Consider the following 22,750-nt stretch of genomic DNA (forward strand, 5'->3'; position numbering starts at 1 on the left):
ATCTCATTTAGCAAAATGTGATGCATCTTTTAGTAGTTTCTAATTAATTTTTTCCATGAGACCTTTTTTTAAATTCCGTGAGAATTTTAAGTGGGTGGTCATGTACCATGTAATATTTATAGCCATTTTAGGGAAAAATTACAAGGATAATGCTCGTTTTGTGACTTTATATACTCCTCATAGCTGATAATGACCGGGGATTCCTCGATTTTATCACACTTGCACTACTGTGATGTAGTGAGAGATCGTGCTCTGCCCTGCCTAGGAAATATTCTGCGAACATAAAGTAGTCAAGCATCAAACTAATTGTTTGTTCCTTTTTAAATGAAGGGAAAGAATAGGAATCCTGTAATCAGGAACTTGTAATTTAGAATCAGCAAAAGAAACAAGATGGCTATGTGCACTGAAATAGCAGCATGTTCAAATCCGAGGTGGCTTTTGTATTTTTGTCAACCAAGAGATCGGATGCTCATGTTGTTCATACCTTCTAATTCTGTCAAGTGTTGCCACCTCTGCCAACCGATGTTTAGGAAGCATGAAAAATATGCTTTCTAAACATATGCTTTTTCTGGTGACAAAAAGAAAGTTTGTGTGCTTTTCCATATGCTTTTTCCCTCTCGATTTGGTCTGTGTTATGCTCTATTTTGGAACCTTGTTCCGGAGACACCATGGAAGATGTCCCTCTTCGGACCCTGATGTTAACTCAATCACACGGGCGCCCGCTCTCTAGCTTTGTTTCTGTTCATTTCTCCATTCTCTGCGTGTAATTTTCTTTTTCTGTTGGCATCGGCTATGGAGGCTTCAACTCTGTTTGGAACACACCATACATATGCAATAGGCTAACTTTCAGTTTGTAGAATCTAGTTCGTTCTCTTTAAGGTTCACGTTACCGACGCTCTAAAAAGTACATGATAAAGTATTTTTTTCTCTCTCAAATATATAGGAGAGCTACGCATCATTATATTAAAAAGAGCGAAAATTGCAGAAACAGTTTACAAACCTGGCGGAGAAGAGACTTACAGCACACCCTTGCATACACCGTATGCAGACTCTCCAAAATAGATCCTACATTTTTTTATGATTTTTAACTCATGATAAGTATTAAAAAAACACATTATAAGTTTTATGATCTTTCCAATTCCATCCAACTCAATTCAACAACTAGATCCTACATAGTACTCAGGTTATTTTTGGGTGTTCATCTATTTTTTAATAAAATGTGTACATTGATATTAATATGTAGATTTTTTTGCAATATATTACGCACCATTGTTGTAAAAATAAAATTCAGTATCCTTCAATACCATTTCAAATAGACCGCTGGCACCACCGTTATATTCTCCTGCAGTAATACTCACTTCTTATTAAAAATATATTTTAACTAAAGTTCGATTTAAATACATTTTTGAAATATAGTCATTTCCCAAAAATCAGTAGAGTAAAGAAAGAGAATAAAAGGGGAAAATAATGTTTAAAAAAAAAGTAGAGCGGGGCATTCAGCATTCCTTCCGCAAGCCCACTACTGCTGCAGTGCTGCTGAGCGGGGCATTTGGCTCTGGTCAACGCATCTCGCTGGCAGCGGTGGCCAGGCCTCAGGCGGCCTCCCCGGCGATTGGGACCGGCCATGATGCTGCCGGGACGGCTTCTTCTCGCTGGGCTCCTGCGCTCAGCCTCCACCGCTTCCTCCGCTCCCCGAATGCCAACGGTGAGACTTACGGATCCCGCATCTATGAGTTCTTCATTTGGGGATACTTTTTCTTTGCCCCTCTGTAATTTTGCAAAAGGTTTCTTTTTGTCACGTCGATGCGTTGCTGTCCGATAACTGAGAGGGAGAACAAATCTGGATCTGCGGTTTCGTGGGAGATACTTACTAAAATGCTAATGTAAGCATTTTGCATCTCCACCTTGCAGAGTTGCATTATGTCGTGGATTGAAATGTACACCGCAGCTTTAGTGCCATAGTGACAACATCCATAAGGCTTGAGCAAAACTGCACACAATGCAAAGGCATGTAGGGTCATTGCAGCAGTGCTTGTGGCAAATGGGAGCTTGACAACTGTTGTTCAATAGTTTGGAACCGCGACGCGAATTGGTTAGTTTATCTGCTCCAGTAGCAGATGCTGCCTTTGCAGATTCGCTGATACTTCACCATGTTCTACTCTTAAAAACTATGGTTCCCTTTTCTTGGTATTAGCATTTTAGCATGATGAGGAGGAAATGTATTTCATTATGAATTCTTGGTTAGTTCATTCGATTTCACTGATTTGTCAGCATAGCAGTTGGATTATCATTCTATGTTAGAGCTTGTTAATATCCTTTGTGCAGCTCGCATCCCTTTTGCTACTACACCAAAGCAGTGCGTTGACTTCCTCCCTGTAACAATTATGCAGTTTACAAGAAAGATTATTTCTTTCAGGCTTGAAGGAATATTGGCAGACTTAGGCCTCTAAACATATTCGTTGCTTTGACATGTATTGGTTATCAGAGAAGTGGAAAACTGGAAATCCATGCCCACTTGCTACAAGAACACAGCTACCAGAAAAGTGGAATCCATACTCACATGCTGCTCTAACATCCCGCAGTCAAACATAAGTTTGGTTGTGTTTACAATGCATTTCAACTGCCCATTCAAATTTAATCCACATGTATGCACGCAAGTCAAATGTTTCCAGTATCCTAAATTCACAATACTATGTAATGCTTTGACACCACCTTCTTGGCTTCTTGCTTCACAGAATATGTGCTATTGGGACAGATTTACTTGGAGTTCATGTTATTTTCACAGCACAAGTGATCATTCTTCCAGAAAAGCAGGGCTAACAGCTAAGGTAGATATGGTCATACAGACTCCTTTATCATGATGCTACATAGATTATTTTATTCTATTTAAGCATGAATCAGAGGGTGGTGAGTCTATTGAGTGCATAGTAAGGCAAACAACTGGGTTGTTATCGTCACTATATAGTCATGTCACTCTTGTCTCAACCATGTAAGGCAATCACATGTGCCAGAATTCTGTTCTCCTAACAAAACCATTCCTTTTTCTGTGTAGTAGGAGCAGCTAGACCCCTTTGTGCTGATTAAAGATGAAGTCTCTGAAGTGACAGATCGATTGCGCTCAATGGTGGTTGCTGAGGTGCATAATTTAACTGAAATCTTTGCTTGAATTACACTATATAATGATACTTTCACCCTTTTTTTTTCTGTACCATGAAATACTATAAACTACATCACCCACCTTTTCCCAATAGCTTAAGCTTTTGGATGAGCTATTTGGCGTATGGAACTCAATATATGTGTTATCTCCACAGGTGCCTGAACTGACATCAGCAGCTGGATACTTCTTCAGAGCTGGAGCTGAAGGGAAAAGAACTTGTCCTACTGTAAGACCAGATTTCATAGTGTGTTCTTGTATCTTATCATCATACCATAGATATGTACTTTTTTTAGTAGACACAAGTATATATAATTTACTCGTTCAGTTTCACCATTGTAAGCTCCTGACTATTGATGTTTCAGGTTCTACTGTTGATGGCTTCAGCTATAAGCATGGACATAGCTGATGGCTTAGAGAATAAGCCTCGAGCAAGGCATATGCATCTTGCTGAGATAACTGAAATGATTCATGTACGCATCTTAGGCGTCTTGTTTCATTCCACTTTCCGAAACATTCAGAAATATTTGTTTTAGTGACTTGTCTTCTCCCTTGCATCTTAGATATCGAGCCTTATTCATGATGACGTTTTGGACGATGCTGATACTAGGCGTGGCATGGACTCATTGAACTTCAAAGTGGGGAAGAAAGTAATATCATATACTTTTTCTACAATGGCTAAATTGATATTTAGGGCCAAATAGTTCAGTAATCATTCTTATCATAAAATTTTAATGGAAAAGGAAATTCAAGGGATCTTAATTTAAAGTTGTATTCTTAAATATGGACATATAAACATGTGGACATCAATTAGTTGCTGTTCAGTAGCTCAATTAAAGTATTTTGGTTTAGCCTTTTTTTTTTCCGTAGTTCTTAGAGACCAAAATATAAACAATTTCTTATTTAATGTGCAAGTAAGCCCATTTTTCTGTTTGATACCTCTGAAAATGAATAATGATAATAGTTGTATCTGTTTATTTTCCACATCTTCTCATCTCATAAGTATGGACCATGTTCTTCTAAAAGAAATAAAAGGAAGCAACGCCAAGCCATGCTGTAAACTTGGCAAAATGCAAGTCAAACTATATCTTGAGTCATATTCACAATACCTTATAACAGTTAGTAAAGCTGATGCTACCCTGCAGCTTGCAGTATTGGCTGGCGATTTCCTACTTTTCAGGGCATTTTCTGCAGCTGTGTCTCTTGACAATACTGAGGTGCGATGTTTCTCCTTTGTAAAGGCTAACAAGTTATATTATTTTCCTTCATCTTTGTTTGACTTTGTTGGGAATATTGCTATCGAGGATAAAATAGACCATGAGTGGGGGCTAAAAAAATACAACTGAAAGAACAAAATCACTTTAGTTTTTAGCATGTGAGCTGCCATGTCACTCTGCATCTTCGCCCATTTCTTTCAACATCAGATTATGGCAGTTCCTTTCCAGTCGGTATCTTTTGCATGTTCATAACGTCAAGATACCGGAATTATTTTTAATTCTGCAGGTTGTATCATTACTAGCAACTGCTGTAAATAATCTTGTTACTGGTGAGCTTATGCAGATGTCAATAACTCCAGCACAGCGCTGCAGGTACATATCCAATTCATTTTATCATTTTCTTGCATCAAGCTATTGTCTAGTGCTTGAGATTTTACTAATGAAAGATAGCACCCATAAACTTTGATAAGTTTGAGATATGATGTGGTGTCAGTGTGGAGGTAGCAGATTAGTGCCTTAGAATGTGTTGTTATGCTCAGTTGATTCTTTAACTCTTCATTATTTGGGCTGTCATATGTGTGCAAGTAGCTGTTTAGCTTAGAGTGGATATGTACTGACGTTACTTTTCATCAACTATCATCAAATCAAAGTCCAGGAAAAATGTTCACTACTTAATATAATGCCAATCACAATTAGATAGATCATTGGTGCTAATCTATCTACTAAAAACTTGGATAACCTTGTTCTGGATCGAGCAGATTCAAGAAAAGAAAGGAATGCTAGATGAGTTCATCAAGCCATGACAATCAACACTTTCTAATATTTTACTTAATGTGACACCTGTTCATGGATGCTTGTACAGCATGGACTATTATTTGCAGAAGACATACTACAAGACAGCTGCATTGATTTCAAACAGCTGCAAAGCTATTGCTGTCCTTGCTGAGCAAACAACAGAAGTACAAGCTCTTGCTTATCAGTATGGCAGACACTTGGTGTGTTGTATTTTTCCTTACACAGAAGCTGTTCCTATTTTTGCTAGACACATGAACTGTTAAGATGACCTACACTCTCTCTTCCAGGGCATAGCATATCAGTTGATCGATGACATCCTTGATTTCACAGGCACATCAGCTTCACTAGGCAAAGCCTCCTTGTCTGATATCCATCAATTAATACAGTTATTCACTCAATATTTCCTCAGTAGTATTTTACTTTTTAAGATATCAATGACATGTAAGGAATCATATATGCCCTGTATGGACAGGGAATTGTGACAGCTCCCATACTTTTTGCGATGGAAGAATTCCCTGAACTGCATGACATTGTTGAACAGGGATTTGATGACCCTTTAAATGTTAAGACGGTTTGTATTGCAAGTGTATTTTTTTAAAAAGGAAAGTGTACTTTTCTTTGTTTCCATTAATATAATCCAACTATTTGGGTTGTGAAATGCTCATAAATTGTCTAGTGTGGTCTCAGAACTGCTCAATTTTACACTTGTAGGCCCTCAAATACCTTTCAAAAAGTCAGGGAATCGAGAGGACGAGGTTTCTTGCTGCTGAACATGCAAAACTGGCAGCGGGCGCTATCGATGATCTTCCTGATAGTGAGGATCAAGTGTTGCTTAACTCGAGGCAAGCGCTCAAAGATCTTACTCAAAAGTTCATGAGAAGAACAAAGTGAATTGGTGAAGCAGAAAATGTAGTATTGGTTAAACATGCCAGCAGGCAGTAGAATCCATAATGATGCATCATTTCTTTTAAAAATGTAACAATGCATCATGCATGTTTTTGTTGCTGAACAGTTTATTATTGGTCACTGATGAGAACTTCAGCAGGTTTGGAACAAGAGCTTTACCTCTGTTTTCCCTCCATTTATACCATTCATCTATTTCTGCAGATTGCATGATGACAGGCATAACCGCATAATGCCAGAGTAGAAGTTGGATGCAAAAAAGTTGCCTTATGAGTATGTATTATGTAGATAGCAAAACAACATATCTCTGAATAATTGGAGTAAAACATTAATAGATCTTCAAAGAAACACACACTGCGATCTTCTCATATGATAATCATTCTCTTTAATTACATGGGCCACATCATATATTAAGATAATCTAACAATGTACTCTAGACCCTGATGTGCAGGTGGATGCGATACTGGCACGTCAATCTTATGCTTTCATGTCTTTTTAAAAGTAAAAAGCGCAACACTTGGTTGAGTGCAGTCAAGGACCTGGTATCTGTTCTGATCACGGAATACTGTAAAATGGTTCTGGATATGGAAATCCTGTGTTTCAGAAAGTTCTATGTACTTAATAAGTGCAACTGGTTATAATTGTCTTTGATTCTGTGAAGCTCTCTCAAGGCATCACCAATCAGCAAGCGGTCTGTTGGAAGTTCCTTCGAGCACAGAATTCCGATATGCAGAATTGAAGTAACACAGGCAACTATAATTTCTCTGGTGCTACTGGAGCTGCTTGTTCTCCCTTCGAGTTCCGGATCTTGTACTGGCAGTAACTGTTGGTCTACCACACTGGTGACTTGCTGATCTTGCAGTGCTATTTGCACGTACCTATGAAGGTTGAGGTCTTGCACGAAGTCGCTATCTGTTGGTCTTTTTCCTGTGAAAATTTCCAACAATAGTACTCCGAAGCTGTACATGTCACCATAGATTGAGACTTCGTTACCCAGTCCATACTCTGTTTGGAACACACATATACAGCTACAATGTTAAATGATAGAAAAAGGAGCAATGCATTTTACTTGCTTGTGGATTTCAATTTTCAATCAATCATGAAAGTAAAATGCAGTGTACTTGTTAGAACCTAACCTGGAGGAGCATATCCAATGGTTCCCCTTCTTGTAGCCCAACCACTTGATATGTCTGAGGGGTTAGTCTGGTCTTGATGCACAAATCTTGCGAGCCCAAAATCACCAACATGGGCAACCATGTCATTGTCAAGGAGAATATTGCTTGGCTTGAGATCACAATGAACTATCGGGGTTGGTTTATAGTGGTGAAGATATTCGAGTGCAGAAGCGACATGAATGGCAATGTCTATCCGTTGGACAAGATCAATCCTACTATGGGTACCATGTTCCCTGAGACGGTGGTGTAGCCACTGGTCTAGATTTCCATTTGGTAGGAAATCAAATACAATAGCTTTGAAATCAAGGCCACCGGAATCAATACTTGAACACACCGTCAAGATTTTCACAAGGTTCCGATGTCGAGCACATCTCAGAGTGTCACATTCTGCAATGAAACTTTGTGACGCCCCTCGCTGCTGAAGGTTGAGCACCTTCACAGCGACAACAACTTCTTGGTCATGGCTTATCATTGTTCCCTTGTAAACAGAGCCGAAGCTTCCAATGCCTATGAGGTTTTCAGAAGCAAAACTATTTGTTGCATTCATCAAGTTGACATATGAAACACTGACATACTGATCATTGATGAGTGGTAAGGCATGTTCTGCCTTTATCAACTTCCTTCTTTGATGACATAATACACATAGTGCAAGGATCGAGGAGATTCCTAGAAAGGCAGTGGCTATGGAGACTATCATGACAAGTTTGTGTGATCGCTTACTGTTGCTAGTGCTGCCATTATCTGAGCAAGATGGCAATTTCAGCTGAGCAATACCTCCACAGAGGCCAGAGTTTCCCTCGACTGAAAACGTGCTGGCATTAAGAAATATTCCTTGCTTTGGGACTTCACCATCAAAGTTATTGAAGGAGATATTCAGTTCTTCAAGACCTTTCACGTTACCAAAGAAGTCCGGAATATGACCAGACAAGTTGTTTCTTGAAAGATCAAGAACCAAGAGGGCCTTCAGTTGTCCCAATGACTCTGGAATTTTCCCTTGAAACATGTTCCCTTTCATAATGCAATACTGTAAGATTTGGCAATCGCCAAGAGAGTTGGGGATTTCCCCGGTTAACCTATTTCCAGATACATCAAGGGTCATAAGATTTTTCAGGTGACCAACTTCCGATGGCAACGATCCAGTTAGCATGTTCTCTCGGAACATCGCGTAGTAGGAAAGCGTGGGTATGAGGAGAACTTCTTTTGGTATTGGACCAGTAAGGCGATTGTGCTCCAGGGACAGCGCCTGCAAAGGGCAACTACCAAGACTGGAAGGAATGGGACCCGTGAGCATGTTGCCATCAAGGGATAGTTTGGTGAGCACGGTGAGATTGCCAATTGTTGGTGGGATTTGCCCTGATAGCTTGTTGCCGAACAATTGAAGGTTGCTCAGCTTGTTAAGTTTGCCAATTGAGGTAGGGATAATACCAGTAAGGTTATTGAGATGCATATAAATGGCGTTCAAGTTGACAAGGTTGCCGATTTCCTGAGGTATTTGCCCACTTACCATGTTGCCCCATATGCTCAAGTACTCCATGCTCGTCGAAAGGTTTGCGATCGAGCCAGGAAGCACACCTCCCAGCTTGTTTTCAGCCAGGCTAATTTCCTTCAGATTGCTGCAGTTGGTCAGACTATCCATGAATCCCCAGTCAGCATCAACATTTGCTTCCAGCTGGTTGTCGTCCAGTGTCAGTGCCCGCAAGTTCTTGAGGTGAGTTCCAAGGCAGTCCGGTATGACTCCGGAGAAGGAATTCTCCAGCATCTGTGCCTCCTCCAGCTTGGTGGCGTTGCAGAGCGACGGCGGGATGGCACCGTGTAGCTGGTTGTTATCAACGCTGAGCAGCGTGAGTCTGGACAGCCTGCCACTGGCGTTCGGGGGCAGAGTCCCTGTGAGGTTGTTGTTCTGCACGACAAAATTCTGGAGAGTGGAGATGTTAAACACGGCGGAAGGTATGGATCCTTGGAGCATGTTGTAGTTGAGGTAGAGGGCAGTGAGAGCTTTGAGGTTGCCAAGAGCGCCAGGGATGGCGCCGGCAAGGTTATTGCTTGTGAGGCTGAGGATGGTGAGGGAGGTGAGGTTGCCAAGGGAGGCAGGGATTGCTCCAGTGAGGTTGTTGTTGGTGAGGCGGAGGATGGTGAGGGAGGTGAGGTTGCCAAGGGAGGCAGGGATTGCTCCAGTGAGGTGGTTGTAGCGGAGACTGAGCTGCTGGAGGCGGTGCAGTGACCCCAGCGCTGGGGGCACCGGCCCCTGCAGCACGTTGTGGCTGAGATTGAGGCGCTCGAGGGAGGGCGGCAACGGGGAGGGCACGCCGCCGCCGAGGCGGTTCCTGGAGAGGTCGAGTCGTCGGAGGTAGGTGAGGCCCGAGAGGGATGAAGGAGCCACGGTGCCGGAGCTGGCCAGGCCGAGCCCGCGGAGGTCCAGCGCTGTCACGCGGCCGCGGCGGCGCCCGCGCACCCCGCACGTGACGCCGCGCCACCCGCACGGCGCCGGCGCGGTCATGTTGCCGCCGCCCCATGATGCCAAGGCCCCGTATGGGTCGTCCGTGATGAGGGACCGGAACTGCATGAGCGCACGGTGGTCAGCGCTGGTACCGTCACTTCCCGCGGAGGCCGATGTCCATGCTGGAGATGCAAGGAGGAGGGAGGCCACGAGTAGGATGGAGCAACGGTGCTCCATGGCTGTCCGCATAGCTTGGCTCTGTGCTCCTTGATGCAGCGAGTAATAACAATGCTATTTAAGATGCCGATTCAATCTCGCTAGTCTCTAATTTCCAAGTCACCAAGTCAATGAGGTCTTCTTCCAACTTTGTCCATAGTGACCATATCCACGGGTCATCCTCCAACATCCAGTTGGATGAAAGTTCGGTGACCTTGCTGCGTCGCCAGCCTCCAAAACTTGCCAGCTGCACTGCCGTGACATTGGTACGGATTTTCCGAGCATCCTCCTCGCAAGCTTCTCAGTAAATTTCGACCTGTAGCAATTTCGACCTGTGGGGTCACAGTAAATTTGACCTCGCACTACCGTAGCAGTCCCAACCCACGGTGTCCATAGTGTCACGTCACAAGGACTGTAGCAATTTCGACCTGTGGGGTCTCAGTAAATTTGCGCCGCATCTTCTCCAACGTTTGCCGCATCCTGTTCGCTCAGCTTCTTTATAGGGAGATGAGGTATTTATGTATGGTTCGATTGCTCCCCTACCTTATCTTAACCATCCTATCAATATACTATAGCACGGATCTTAAATACTGGGAGTTATGCTAAAAAAAGCTGGTAGAAGTTGTAGGTTTCCGTTATTTTAGAGGCATGACGTGACTATTACAGAGTCCATGTGAAGAAAACGCCAAGTGGAAGGCTGAAAACAACTGGACCGGCATCCGTGCAGAGCGTTGCAAAATTGGGCCGTAGAAGAGGATCGAACGGGTGCACAAGAACTACAGATGGGACTGAAAAAATCAATTCACGCCTCTAAAAAAAAGAAAAGACAAAAGAAAAAATGATTCACGCACATAGCAGAATTTTACTTGAGTGATAGTTAGGAATTCCGTTTCTTACTTTCTTGCATTAAGCTATTCTATAGTGCTGGACTTTTTATACGTACTAATGTAAAGATACTATACTCATAATAAACTTGAATAAGTTTGAGGTATGATGTGGGGTGTCGGTGTGGAGGTATCAGATTAGTGCCTTACAATATGCTGTTACGTTCTGTTGATTCTTTAACTATTCATCATTTCAGCTGTAAAATGGAGTAAGACAGTTCGTATTGAAAGTGTACTTTTCTTTGTTTCCAGTAACATGCTCCAAAAATTTAGGTTTAACTTGTCTAGTGTGGTCTCAGAACTGCTCCAAACTACACATGTAAATAGTCAGCCTCACCCCCAGGAAACAGAGCACTGCTTTGGGCCGAACTACACACTAGAACAGCAAATACAATGTTGCTGCACTTTATAACTGAGTGCTGGCCGTTAAGCCACACCTGAAGTGCTCCAAACTACACATGTATCATACATAAACCAGATTTACAAACTGCAAACTTCAAGACTACGGCAGCGACTTACGACTTCCGCAAACCCCTCATTGTTCAGTATAGGACTTGAGATGAATTGATCAGAGACTACCAGTAATGGATGCAAGTAAAAAAAGATTTGGTGTCATCACATGTCACATTTTCAGATCTGAAGTCAAAATCCGATCTTCGTCAAACTTCGGTGAGATTTTCCAGCGAAACTGTGGACTTCCGACGAAAACCGACACCCGATGGAGTTCCTCTCTTCGAGCTCTACGCCGTGGTGCAGTGGATTGCGCGAATCCGATACCGGCTCCGTCGTCTTCCCCAACTCCGGCGAGCTTTTCCGCCGCCATTGCTCATCATCGGTCGAAGGTGAGCACACCATCTCATTCGTCTCATCGTCCTTGTTCCGTTTTGCTCGTTCAATCGCGAGTTTAGGAGTCATTCTCGGCAAATCCCTCTTTTTTTTTCCCTTTGTTTCCCTGTCTGTTCCTGTTCATCTGGCCATGGCCACGGCGCCGTGCAGCCTCGCCGCCTCCTGGGCACCCGCGCCGGGCCACCACCTCCTGCCCCAGCCTGCGCCGCCAACACCGCCGCCGGTGCGCCGCCTTGCGCTACCCCTGCACCACCACCGTTGCCCGTTCGCTCACGCCACCGCCAGTCACCGCCCGCGCCTTGCGCGCCGCTCAACGCACCGCGACACGAGCCGCCACGCACCGCCACCAGAGCTGCACCGCCACCGCCGCGCCTTTGGCCCAGCCCCGGCCGCCGCCGCGGGCAAGCCGGCCGCCCAGAGCAACCGACGCCATCCAGTCAACCAGCGGATGGAGGTTGAAGATGAGATGGCGAATTTGCGTCAAAGCCCCTAGAAGATCCTGTAATATTTAGTTTATCTCCTATGTCTTGCAACTTTCTCGAAAACCCCCCTGAATCTTTCGGTTTCCTTGCAATCTAATCCATGTCGTGACTTTTGCAGATCTAACCCTTAGCTTTATCCTTTTTGGAGTAGTATTTCTTGTGTCTTGCAGACCTTTTCTGCTAGTCCTCCCAATCTATGGTTACTTACGTTTAGGTTCTTGCAATCTTGTTTATCTCATAGAATCTATGTTTTAGCTCCTTTTTAGTCCGTTCAAATTGCGTTAGGTTCGTGATGACATAAATTACACATTAGTGGTAATGTTTTTCTTCTAGCATATTGTTGAAAATAAAGTTAATATTAATTTGATTAATACCTGTTAAACATGTCCTCCTTTGAATAAAAGGTATTTAGTGCTATACACCGTTGTTCATAATGGATGTTAACTAGATTAATGCTTACTTCATAGGCTTTCCTAAATAAAAGCTAATAGAGCTACACCTCGCCTTTGCATGAACTAAATGTTAATTTACTTAATGTTCAATACTGAATCAACCTTCCTAAATAAAAGTTGATTAGGATTCTACCCCAGCTTTGATAAATAAATATTAACTTGATAAATATCAACATATGAATATGTTTTCAATAGCAATTTGACCCACCTAAATAATAAAGTATATGTGTAGATGTTTCACATAGTTTAGACTTTCTAAAGTCAGATGTTAAATGGCATAATCTATACTTCAATATTTCTAATTAAAATATGATTAAGTTATAACTCAGTTTTTCTTCCTTATTGATAAAATAACTGATGATAATATGAATGTGTTTTCTAAATGAAGTTTGTTTAGCTCAACACGATATATATATTTATTCTGTTTTCATCTTTATACAGTTAAGTGTGTAATTGGTCTAATTTATACATGAACATTTATAAATAAAACTTGACTAGGATTTATCTCGGTCTTTGCAAATAAAATATAATTTGCATTAGTTCCAACTTGGGGTATTTTCTTTCTGAAATATCCTTTACACATGCTTTGCTAATTAAAATAAACTTAGCTTATAGACCTTTGTGCTTTCATAAATGCAAATCGTTCGATAGCCGTTCTTTGCCAGCTTTACCCCAGAATCTCTTTTATAATGCTTTGGATCTTTCCAGTTCTAATTCAAGCTCAGATCCAGTTGTTCTATAAATCTAACCAAGCTTTTCCTTTTCAAGCATAGTTTGTGTGCCTTAGTGATCCAAATAGTTTATCTTAGAGTTTCTATTCTGCCTGGTAGTTCTGTGTCTTACTGAGTAATTTTATGCTGCTCAATTTCTTTGTCTAATTAATCCTATCATGCTTGTTCGATATTTTCCCTGAGAATCTTGTCTCATAGGTCTTTCAGCTATCTCTTTAGACAAATCTTGCTAGTTCCGTTCTCAGCGTTTCCTATATTCGCGTAGTCCTAGAATTGACCCCTATCCTCTAGTACGCTCTTTTAAAGCTTTTCTTTTGTTTTGATGTATTGTTCTTAGTTGTACTTGTTTGCTGTTTTGTATGTTTGTGCCGATGTTTGATGTTTACTTCGAGTAGAAGGATCGCTGTTCGGAAGATTGGAAGAGTAAAAGTTTCAAGAGAGCAAGAACCAAAGAGCAGTAAGAGTAACTTTTTGTTAGAGAAAGGCAATTGTGTCCTTGTACTTTTATCCCAATAACTTTATTAGTCACTATTGCATATGCTTGCATTTAATTTGATGGGTCCTATTAAGATTTGCCTAGTTTCATATGATCATTCCATGTCAACCTGGGTTTATCTTTCTGTTGGGTAGCTATGCTTAGCTGCTATACTTGGGATATGGTTGTTCTAATGAAATCAATGATTAAACCTATTTTTATTTATGTTATACATTTCTTTAATACAAGATCACTGTGTTTAATCAGAACATGGAGTGACCACTCAGGAAAACAGTGCTACCACAAGACTAAATGGCTCTAGTTTTGACTAAATAATTAGAAACTCTAGTATGGGATAATCTTACCGAAAGGGAAAGAGGGGAGGCGTTGATGGGATATAGCACTCGCTCTCTTGGGAAGTGGACTTTTCTAAGACACTATACTCACTAGGGGACTGTTATGCTTTGCTTCGGCCTGAAACCTTAGCGGGTTACCACTTACTAGCGAATATTTGTAAAGGCCTTGTAGCATCCCTATGCAATCACACCTCGGAAGTGTGGTATGATGCCTTGCAAAAACCGCATGGTCGGGTCCAAAGTTCTTTTGAACTTTTACGCGACTTGTGGGTAAAGATGTGCGACCTCTGCAGAGTGTAAAACTGATCGATCAGCCGTGCTCACAGTCAAGAGCGGTCTGGACACTCACATGATAATTGAACTTGAAGATGGACTTAAACTGTGGTTTATGATATGTCTATGTTTCTACCATATGCTTATGGCTTATGGTTATTAATTGTGGGTTGGTATATACTTGTACCTTAGTAAACGGGTGCTAATAAAATTTTACCAACTAAAAATGTTTAATGCAGTCAATCAGTCAGCCTTTCCTTGATTAAGCCTTGCATTCATATCTTTCCCACACTTGCTGAGTACGACATGTGCTCACCCTTGCTATAATCAACGTTGCTCAGAAGAAGAAGCTGCTATGAAGTTGTTGTGAAGATGATGCTGAGTTCTAGGCGTACGCAATCCTAGTCGACTGCCCGTGAGTTTGGAGCCTCCGTTTTCAGGGTTTAAGCTGTGTGTCTCTGATAGTCTCGTAAGTCTTTATTTGTATCTTTTTACGTGATACTATTGCTGTTATTCACTAATGCTGTCACTGTATGTATGAAACTAGATCCTGACAAACATATAGGTAGCACTTGGTTTTGTTTTAAAATCAGGTGTGACATCCAGTCTCCATGGTAGAGGTCAAACCTCAGCTTCCCAAAGACCCTGAAGCATAAGCCCAACGTCATTGCCTTCATTCTTTCCAGATACACGACGACCAGAGCAGAGGACAGTAGGCCATTGTCCAGGCAACCAGACATGTTTAATCTTGGTGCAGATGATTATAGCATTCAGAGGTCGTAACCCAACATTGTAGCATTCAGAGGTGAAATGATCGCAGATAATTATGGATGTAAGTAAAAATCTTGGTGTCACCAGTCATCACAGGTCACATTGCGCTACTTGGGGCGCATAAACAGAGTTACAGAGGGAACCAGTAGTCTTCCCAGCAGTTGTGATCATAGGCATCATCATCCCTTGCCGCCTCTCCACGAAGAGGTTGAACATCAGCTTCGCAGAGATCATGCAGCATAAGCCCATTATTTTTGCCTTCGTTCTCTCCAGTCACACGATGATCAGGGCAGAGAGCAATAGGCCATTGTCCAGGCAACCAAACATGTTTAATCTTGGTGCAGCGAGCACGGAGTTCATTGCTAACGTTGTAACATTCGGAGATGTCAAAGAACTTGAGACGAGGGCAGCCCTTCAGGATAGCATAGACGCCTTTGTCGGTCAGGCGGTTGCCTCCCATCTGGAGAAGCCGCAGCTCGTGCATGGTTTCTGCAATGGTGAAGGCGTATGCATGCTGAGATAACTGAAATGATTCATGTACGCATCTTAGGCATCTTGTTTCATTCCACTTTCCGAAACATTCAGAAATATTTGTTTTAGTGACTTGTCTTCTCCCTTACATCTTAGATATCGAGCCTTATTCATGATGACGTTTTGGACGATGCTGATACTAGGCGTGCCATGGACTCATTGAACTTCAAAGTGGGGAAGAAAGTAATATCATATACTTTTTCTACAATGGCTAACTTGTATATTTAGGGCCAAATAGTTTAATATGGCAGTTATTTCAGTGGAAGGTAATGGTGAAGAACTAGAACTGTCGCTCAGGCCCTCTCTAATAGGCGGTGGGTCACTGGTATCAGGGGAGGACTCATTGTGGAAGTCCTGACGGAGTACCTATTATTATGGGACCAATTGGATGGTGTCCAGCTGCAACAAGATACCCCTGACCAATACATTTGGAAGCTGACCCAATCTGGTTTATACTCCAGTAAGTCTGCATATGAGGCCTTTTTTGTGGGATCTATTAAGTTTATTCCTTGGAAAATAATATAGAGAAGTTGGCCCCATACGCTGTAAATTTTTCATTTGGTTGGCTATTAAACAATGACTTTGGATTGCTGACAGACGGGCCAGTAGAGGCTTACAACATCCTTGAGCCTGCTTGCTTGCTCATCCTGCGTTGTTCGAGAAAAAAATCATAAATTTTTAATGGAAAAGGAAACTCAAGGGATCTTAATTTAAAGTTGTATTCTTAAATATGGACATATAAACATGTGGAGCCCTTTTTTTCCGTAGTTCTTAGAGACCAAAATATAAAAAATTTCTTATTTAATGTGCAAGTAAGCCCATTTTTCTGTTTGATACCTCTGAAAATGAATAATGATAATAGTTGTATCTGTTTATTTTCCACATCTTCTCATCTCATAAGTATGGACCATGTTCTTCTAAAAGAAATAAAAGGAAGCAACGCCAAGCCATGCTGTAAACTTGGCAAAATGCAAGTCAAACTATATCTTGAGTCATATTCACAATACCTTATAACAGTTAGTAAAGCTGATGCTACCCTGCAGCTTGCAGTATTGGCTGGCGATTTCCTACTTTTCAGGGCATTTTCTGCAGCTGTGTCTCTTGACAATACTGAGGTGCGATGTTTCTCCTTTGTAAAGGCTAACAAGTTATATTATTTTCCTTCATCTTTGTTTGACTTTGTTGGGAATATTGCTATCGAGGATAAAATAGACTATGAGTGGGGGCTAAAAAAATACAACTGAAAGAACAAAATCACTTTAGTTTTTAGCATGTGAGCTGCCATGTCACTCTGCATCTTCGCCCATTTCTTTCAACATCAGATTATGTCAGTTCCTTTCCAGTCTGTATCTTTTGCATGTTCATAACGTCAAGATACCGAAATTATTTTTAATTCTGCAGGTTGTATCATTACTAGCAACTGCTGTAAATAATCTTGTTACTGGTGAGCTTATGCAGATGTCAATAACTCCAGCACAGCGCTGCAGGTACATATCCTATTCATTTTATCATTTTCTTGCATCAAGCTGTTGCACCCATAAACTTCGATAAGTTTGAGATATGATGTGGGGTCAGTGTGGAGGTAGCAGATTAGTGCCTTAGAATGTGTTGTTATGCTCAGTTCATTCTTTAACTCTTCATTATTTGGCCTGTCATATGTGTGCAAGTAGCTGTTTAGCTTAGAGTGGATATGTACTGACGTTACTTTTCATCAACTATCATCAAATCAAAGTCCATGAAAAGTATTCACTACTTAATATAATGCCAATCACAATTAAATAGATCATTGGTGCTAATCTATCTACTAAAAACTTGGATAACCTTGTTCTGGATTGAGCAGATCCAAGAACCATGTCCACCCCGACGACGATGACGACCACAAGAGCCGTGTGGTCCCCTCCGTCCACGACACCATGCTGCTCCATGAGGTCGCCGCTATCCTAAACCTACACGCCCAGGCTGTTGCGGTCCAAAACATCCGCAACCTCATCTTGATCGTCCTCGACGTCAGCTCCACCAACTATGCTTGCTGGCACGAGCAGTTCTTGCTCATGGTCGGAAAGTTCTCCCTCGACGCCCACATCTTTCAGGACCGTCCACTCCCTGGTCATCCAGATTCGGCGCGAATGGATTGCGTCATCCGGTCTTGGATCTACGGCACCCTCTCCAACGACCTCGCCAACACCGTGATGGTGCTCGGCACCACCGCCCGCTCCGTCTGGCTTGCCGTTGAATCCCAGTTTCACGACAACCATGAGACTCGCGCTCTCCTCCTCGCCACCCAGTTTCGCACCTTCGTTCAAGGCGACCTGTCCATCACCAACTACTGCAAGCGCCTGAAGGCCATGGCGGATGCCCTCGGCGAGCTCAGCGAGCTCGTCATCGACCAGTCCCTCTTCCTTAACGTCATCCGCGGCCTCAACACCAAGTATACCGCCATCGGTCTCCATCTTCGTTGCGGTCGCCCGTTCTCGACGTTCCTGGAGGGCTGCAAGGACCTGCTGCTCGAGGAGCTCACCTCCACGCAGCCGTCCTCGGAGCACACCACCGCTCTCCTCGCTGCTGGCTCAGGCACCCCCACGCATTCGGCCCGGCCGCCCCAGCCCCAACAGCAGCATCGCTCCGGGAGCGGCTCCTTCAAGCCTCGTCGCAGCAAGCGCAACTTCGGCCGCCGCACCTCCAAGGACGGCAACTCCTGCAGCGGCGGTGGCGCCGGCCAGTGCCCCCCCCTTCCGCAGTGGCGCCAAGCAGGGCGCCTCCCAGGGCTCCTCCGATGTCGCCCCCTGGCCCTCCTTCTAGAACCCGTGGACTGGGGCCATCCAGATGTGGCCCGGTGCGCGCGTTCAGCAGGCTGGGGCGCACCCTCATGCCATGTTGGCCCCGTACTCCACGCATGCTAGCAGATGCAGCTCCATGTGTTCCAAGCGGCCCAGTTCGAGGCCACCCAGCTGCAGGCCACCCAGTTGCAGGCTGCCCAGGCGCAGGCCTAGACATACCAGGCTGCCCTAGCACAAGCCCTCCAGCAAGCGCCGTGTGGCGGAACCGTCCAACTTAAACTGGTTTAAATGCGCCTAATTGCTGCCGACGCAGCAATTATCCGAAATGCACTTAAAACAGTGTAAGTCCGGTCGTCCGTCGAGTGTCCCTAGGACTCCTCGAAAGATCCACGTTGTGTTTCATAGCCATACATCAGGATAGTATCCGCGATGGGATAGCATCAACAAATATTACATTATTACATACATATAAAAGGTACGAGTTATTACAGAACATAGATTGAAGCAAACTTAACAGTGCAGTGTTAGACAGAGTTCTAAGATTTAAAACATAAACGGTTCGGGAGGAGATGAGCATTTAAAAACTTCTTCTTATGGGTATTGTGAGACTCATAACAATACCCTAAGGCTTCGGGGCTTCCTCCTCTGTAGACTCCTGTGGTGCTTCTGAAAGAAAGCCACAAGGGATAACCCTGAGTACGGGGTACTCAGCAAGTCTTACCCGACTAACCAATATAATAGCTTTTCTTTGGAAGTATATGATAGCTTTTGGTGTGCTTGGCTGTTATATTTTTGCCGAAAAAGCTTACTACAAGTAATGCCTTAGTTTTATCTTTTATTTGGGTTAAGTCATTACCTAACCATTCTAAATGATGAGAAGAAAATGAACGCAACAATATATATTAAGTCATACATCAAACATTATCAGAAATATATATCATTCATGAATTTATACTACGATGCTCAACAGTGATCAAGTGCATTCATAACCGAGAATTGCGGCGATCCGGATCAATTTACATCCTGCAGGAGAGTACCCTGATCACCAGTTTTATACGACTGTCCAGGTCGTACATAACGACTTTTCGATTAGTAAAGTCAATGATTGGGAATAAGACTACCCGGACCCAGGGACGCACCCCCACATGGGACCCCACGTCTGGCCCGATCACCATGTGAGTTTCAGGCTACGCCCCTGCCAATCTCCAGCACGTCAAGCGCGAGTACGAAGTATTCCCGATCAGAGAGTTTACTAACCTACTGGGCTTTACTGGTCCCATACCCAGTAAGTGATCAGATGCTTATCACTTGATCAAAGGTTAAGACAACGAATCGGGCCTTAACCAATTAATCTAGCAGACAGAACTACATCTCTAGTTTTTATCCGCTTCCCAATTTCCAAGTCATCTTCTCATAAATAACATGTATGACTCAAAAGTTTTCCTTAAGGTTGGTAAACCAAGCATTTAAGCAACTAAGCAATTCTAGACTTGGGTTATCTTCTAAGGTTTGAACAAGTGGCAAAGATGTCCTTAAAACAAGGTATGAACATGCACAAGATTAGGTTTCAAGCAACTCCTAGACTTAGTGCATACATATCACAAATAACTGAATAAAGGACACATGAAATATTGACTTCAAAATAATAGGTGTAATGCACCGGGGCTTGCCTTGTTCGCTTAAAAAGTTAGTATTGTCCGATGGGTTGACCTCGCAGGGGACCAATTCAAAGACTTCTTCGAACTCCGAAGATCCTTCTGAAAATTCCAAGTAATCTCCTTCTGGTGCTTCGGGGTCTATAGCACAACACATGCAGGGGTTAGGAATGCAAAATTTTGAATAAAAAACTATATAACTTTCCTTCATGATAAAGTTGCAAGCCAACAAGGACTATACAGCTTATCATGATAAAGTTGCAAGCCAACACACAAAACCCAAAAAGATTAGCCCACAATTTTTATTTCTTACCTAACCTTACTTAAGGCTTTTCTTTTATTTTTAGAAAAGGTTATAATTATTTTCTAACTTGAAAATCTAATTTCCTATGAGTTAAGAATAATTTGTGATTAAGAAAATGTTATTCCATATTTTATACATTTTATAAGGATTAAGTATTTATTTAATTACCTTAAAAGAAAGGCATTAAATAAATACCCAAAAAAATTTATTATTTTTCTAGGGTGTAAAAATTTTAATGCATAAAGGAAAATAAAACAAGCCTAACAAAATTGGTTTCACTAATTTTGGACACTCCTAGAAATTTCTGTGATTTAAATGGTGAAATTCGGATTTAAACTAATTACTTTCTAAAGGAAATCTAAATTTTCCCGAAAACACCCCCAGGCAACTTTTCTCATGCGGCTCGACCCTACCCTCTCTCACTTGCACTGGGCCCGCGGCGCGGACCCACTCCTTCTCCTATTCCTCTTACCCGCCGGCCTTTTTCTCCTCCTGATGGGCCCCTTAGGCCGTTTTCTTTTTCTTTTTCCTTTCCCCGGTCCGTTACCGGCCCAACAGCCCCTTTTTCCTTTTTCTCTTTTCCCGCGGCGCGGCCTGCCTTTCCTTCCGGGCCTCCGGCCCCTTCTCCTCCACGGTCGACCGCGCGCGCGCTCCTGGGCCTTTAAGGCCGCGGCCCAACTGGCCTCCGCGTCCTACCGGCCGACCCCTTCTCCCTCTCTTCCCCACTGACGCGCGGGCCCAAGGCTCCAGCGCCTTCCTCTTCCTCCCGCCAAAACGTGCACGACAGGGGGCGGCGCGACTCACCGGCCGGCGCCCTACCGGCGGCGGGACTAGGTCAGGACAGCACCTCTGTGCCTTCACGCACCCGTGCGCGGCAACAGCTCCTCGGGAGATGGCCGGAGCCATTCCCTCCACGGCGGCAGGCGGCGGCACCTACGGCCAGTCGCCGCTATTCACGACGACGGCACAAACCACCCCAACGACTACCACGACACCATCCTAGCATCCTAAGGACCTGCCTAAGACCACCCAAGAAGGAAGAGAACAAGCGCAAGGGGGTGCTCACCGTGAGCGGGAGGCGCGGCGACGGCGGACAGAAACGGCGGCGGTCTATGGCGTGCCGGCGAAGAAGCTGGGCAACAAGCCGCTAGGGTTGCTGGTGGGGTGTGGGCGGAGGTGTGGACGGAAGGAATCGATGGGAGGTATGGTGTGGTGGGAGTATTTTGCTCGGCGGCGGCAGCTCGGACAGAGGAAGCGGCGGCGGTAAAAAGACGGCGGTAGAAACGGCGGCGCGGGAGCGGTAAATATACGAACGGTTTACCGCGCGCATGGGCAACACCGTGGCCTACTCGTAGGCTTGCGTGGTGATGAGGTGGCGTAGCCGCTGTGCTGGTGAGCGACCGAGAGCGGCGGCGGCGACACGTCCTGCCTGCTCTGCTGCTCTTCCCCTTCCTAATCTCCGGCGCCCGAAAATTCAGAGCTTCCCCACGGTTGATTTCCAATCCGACGGTGCATATGTGTCTTAACCAAAGTTGTAGATAATCTCGAGCTTTCCAATTCATCTATAAACCTTTGCCCAAGATAAACATCCAAAAGTCTTCAAATTTGAATTTTTCTCGGGCAAATGACTGAACCCTTTTACCCTTCCATTCAGTTTCGTCAGTCATTCGATGTGATCATTTGCCCGACTTAGTGATTCATTTCGGTGGTCCAAATCCTCTTTCTGTAGTCCAACTTCTTCCCAATTATGTTCTACAACATCCAGGGATTCCATTTTGCCCATAATCACTTATACCCCTTGCACTAGATTGTGTTGAATTTTGCTCTAAACTTGCTTACATGCTACTGTTTCAGACTTAGTCATTTCAGCAGGACAGTCAACCCGTGACCATGTGCTGACTTTGAGCTCAAATTCGAAATTGTTCCCTTCCCTGTTCCTGGCCAACAACACCCAAATCTAGTAGTCCAAAGTCCACACTTTAACATGGTATAGTTGTCCTGATCCACTTACTTGAAAAATTCATCAGAATTTAATTTTGAAAATGGACTCTGCTGCTGTTTTTCTGAATTCCTGTTTTCGGACGATGAACAGTAAGTTCAGTTTTCCATTTTCTTTCTTTGATTCTTTTGAGATATTTTGGATCAGTTCTGTTCCAAATTCTTGATCCTTAAGTTCTAGTCACTCTTAAACTTTTATTCCATATTTTTGCCGAATTTTTCTGAATTTCAAATTCAAAATTCAAATTTCGGCCAAATTTGACCCGAATTTGATTTTTGGCCTATTTCTTTTTCTTTTCTTCTCGAATTACTTCTAAT

At 43.3% G+C, this 22,750-nt stretch overlaps 3 protein-coding genes across 19 annotated transcripts; 2 read left to right on the forward strand and 1 right to left on the reverse strand.

Moving 5' to 3' along the window:
• Nucleotides 1-1,477: 1,477 nt before the first annotated feature.
• LOC117844950 (solanesyl-diphosphate synthase 1, mitochondrial) lies at nt 1,478-7,155 on the forward strand. 15 transcript variants are annotated; one of them, XR_011897554.1, is made up of 15 exons: nt 1,562-1,705; nt 2,417-2,645; nt 2,736-2,828; nt 3,056-3,136; nt 3,312-3,383; nt 3,520-3,627; nt 3,718-3,804; nt 4,300-4,371; nt 4,658-4,743; nt 5,234-5,366; nt 5,454-5,514; nt 5,639-5,737; nt 5,878-6,008; nt 6,274-6,342; nt 6,507-7,155. XR_011897554.1 is itself a non-coding variant. In XM_072292069.1 (12 exons), exons 1-12 carry the CDS (start codon nt 1,625-1,627, stop codon nt 6,055-6,057), a joined length of 1,182 nt encoding a protein of 393 aa, XP_072148170.1. In that variant the 5' UTR covers nt 1,478-1,624; the 3' UTR covers nt 6,058-6,247. The 15 variants fall into 15 exon arrangements, 1 of the variants encoding a protein (XP_072148170.1); XR_011897553.1 differs by having other exon boundaries at nt 1,563-1,705; nt 5,454-5,551; XR_011897546.1 differs by having other exon boundaries at nt 5,454-6,008; nt 6,507-6,611; nt 6,731-7,155.
• LOC117844945 (receptor kinase-like protein Xa21) lies at nt 6,378-9,964 on the reverse strand. Its single transcript, XM_034725799.2, has 2 exons — nt 7,206-9,964; nt 6,378-7,074 (listed from the first exon to the last, which is right to left on the reverse strand). Exons 1-2 carry the CDS (start codon nt 9,928-9,930, stop codon nt 6,680-6,682), a joined length of 3,120 nt encoding a protein of 1,039 aa, XP_034581690.1. The 5' UTR covers nt 9,931-9,964; the 3' UTR covers nt 6,378-6,679.
• A 1,060-nt stretch (nt 9,965-11,024) lies between these two features.
• Nucleotides 11,025-19,693, forward strand: LOC117844955 (uncharacterized). 3 transcript variants are annotated; one of them, XM_072292071.1, is made up of 7 exons: nt 11,025-11,623; nt 13,688-13,749; nt 14,738-15,704; nt 15,795-15,881; nt 15,959-16,158; nt 16,742-16,813; nt 17,100-19,693. In XM_072292071.1, the coding sequence occupies exon 7, from the start codon at nt 17,612-17,614 to the stop codon at nt 18,596-18,598; it is 987 nt and encodes a 328-aa protein (XP_072148172.1). In that variant the 5' UTR covers nt 11,025-11,623; nt 13,688-13,749; nt 14,738-15,704; nt 15,795-15,881; nt 15,959-16,158; nt 16,742-16,813; nt 17,100-17,611; the 3' UTR covers nt 18,599-19,693. The 3 variants fall into 3 exon arrangements, with proteins under 3 accessions (XP_072148172.1, XP_072148173.1, XP_072148171.1); XM_072292072.1 differs by lacking the exon at nt 15,959-16,158 and having other exon boundaries at nt 14,738-14,865; nt 14,962-15,704; XM_072292070.1 differs by lacking the exon at nt 15,959-16,158.
• The last annotated feature ends 3,057 nt before the right edge of the window (nt 19,694-22,750 follow it).

This window comes from Setaria viridis, chromosome 2 (genome assembly GCF_005286985.2).
Source record: "Setaria viridis chromosome 2, Setaria_viridis_v4.0, whole genome shotgun sequence".
Taxonomy (NCBI): domain Eukaryota; kingdom Viridiplantae; phylum Streptophyta; class Magnoliopsida; order Poales; family Poaceae; genus Setaria; species Setaria viridis.

Excerpts from the sequence above, each read along its gene's own strand:
- LOC117844950 (XM_072292069.1), top strand. The coding sequence starts at position 1,625 with ATGATGCTGCCGGGACGGCTTCTTCTCGCTGGGCTCCTGCGCTCAGCC. Across the intron at positions 3,805-4,299 it reads ACTTCAAAGTGGGGAAGAAA|CTTGCAGTATTGGCTGGCGA; the intron begins GTAATATCATAT and ends GCTACCCTGCAG. Across the intron at positions 5,738-5,877 it reads ACCCTTTAAATGTTAAGACG|GCCCTCAAATACCTTTCAAA; the intron begins GTTTGTATTGCA and ends TTACACTTGTAG.
- LOC117844945 (XM_034725799.2), bottom strand. The coding sequence starts at position 9,930 with ATGCGGACAGCCATGGAGCACCGTTGCTCCATCCTACTCGTGGCCTCC. Across the intron at positions 7,075-7,205 it reads CATTGGATATGCTCCTCCAG|AGTATGGACTGGGTAACGAA; the intron begins GTTAGGTTCTAA and ends TGTTCCAAACAG.
- LOC117844955 (XM_072292071.1), top strand. The coding sequence starts at position 17,612 with ATGCTGCTCCATGAGGTCGCCGCTATCCTAAACCTACACGCCCAGGCT.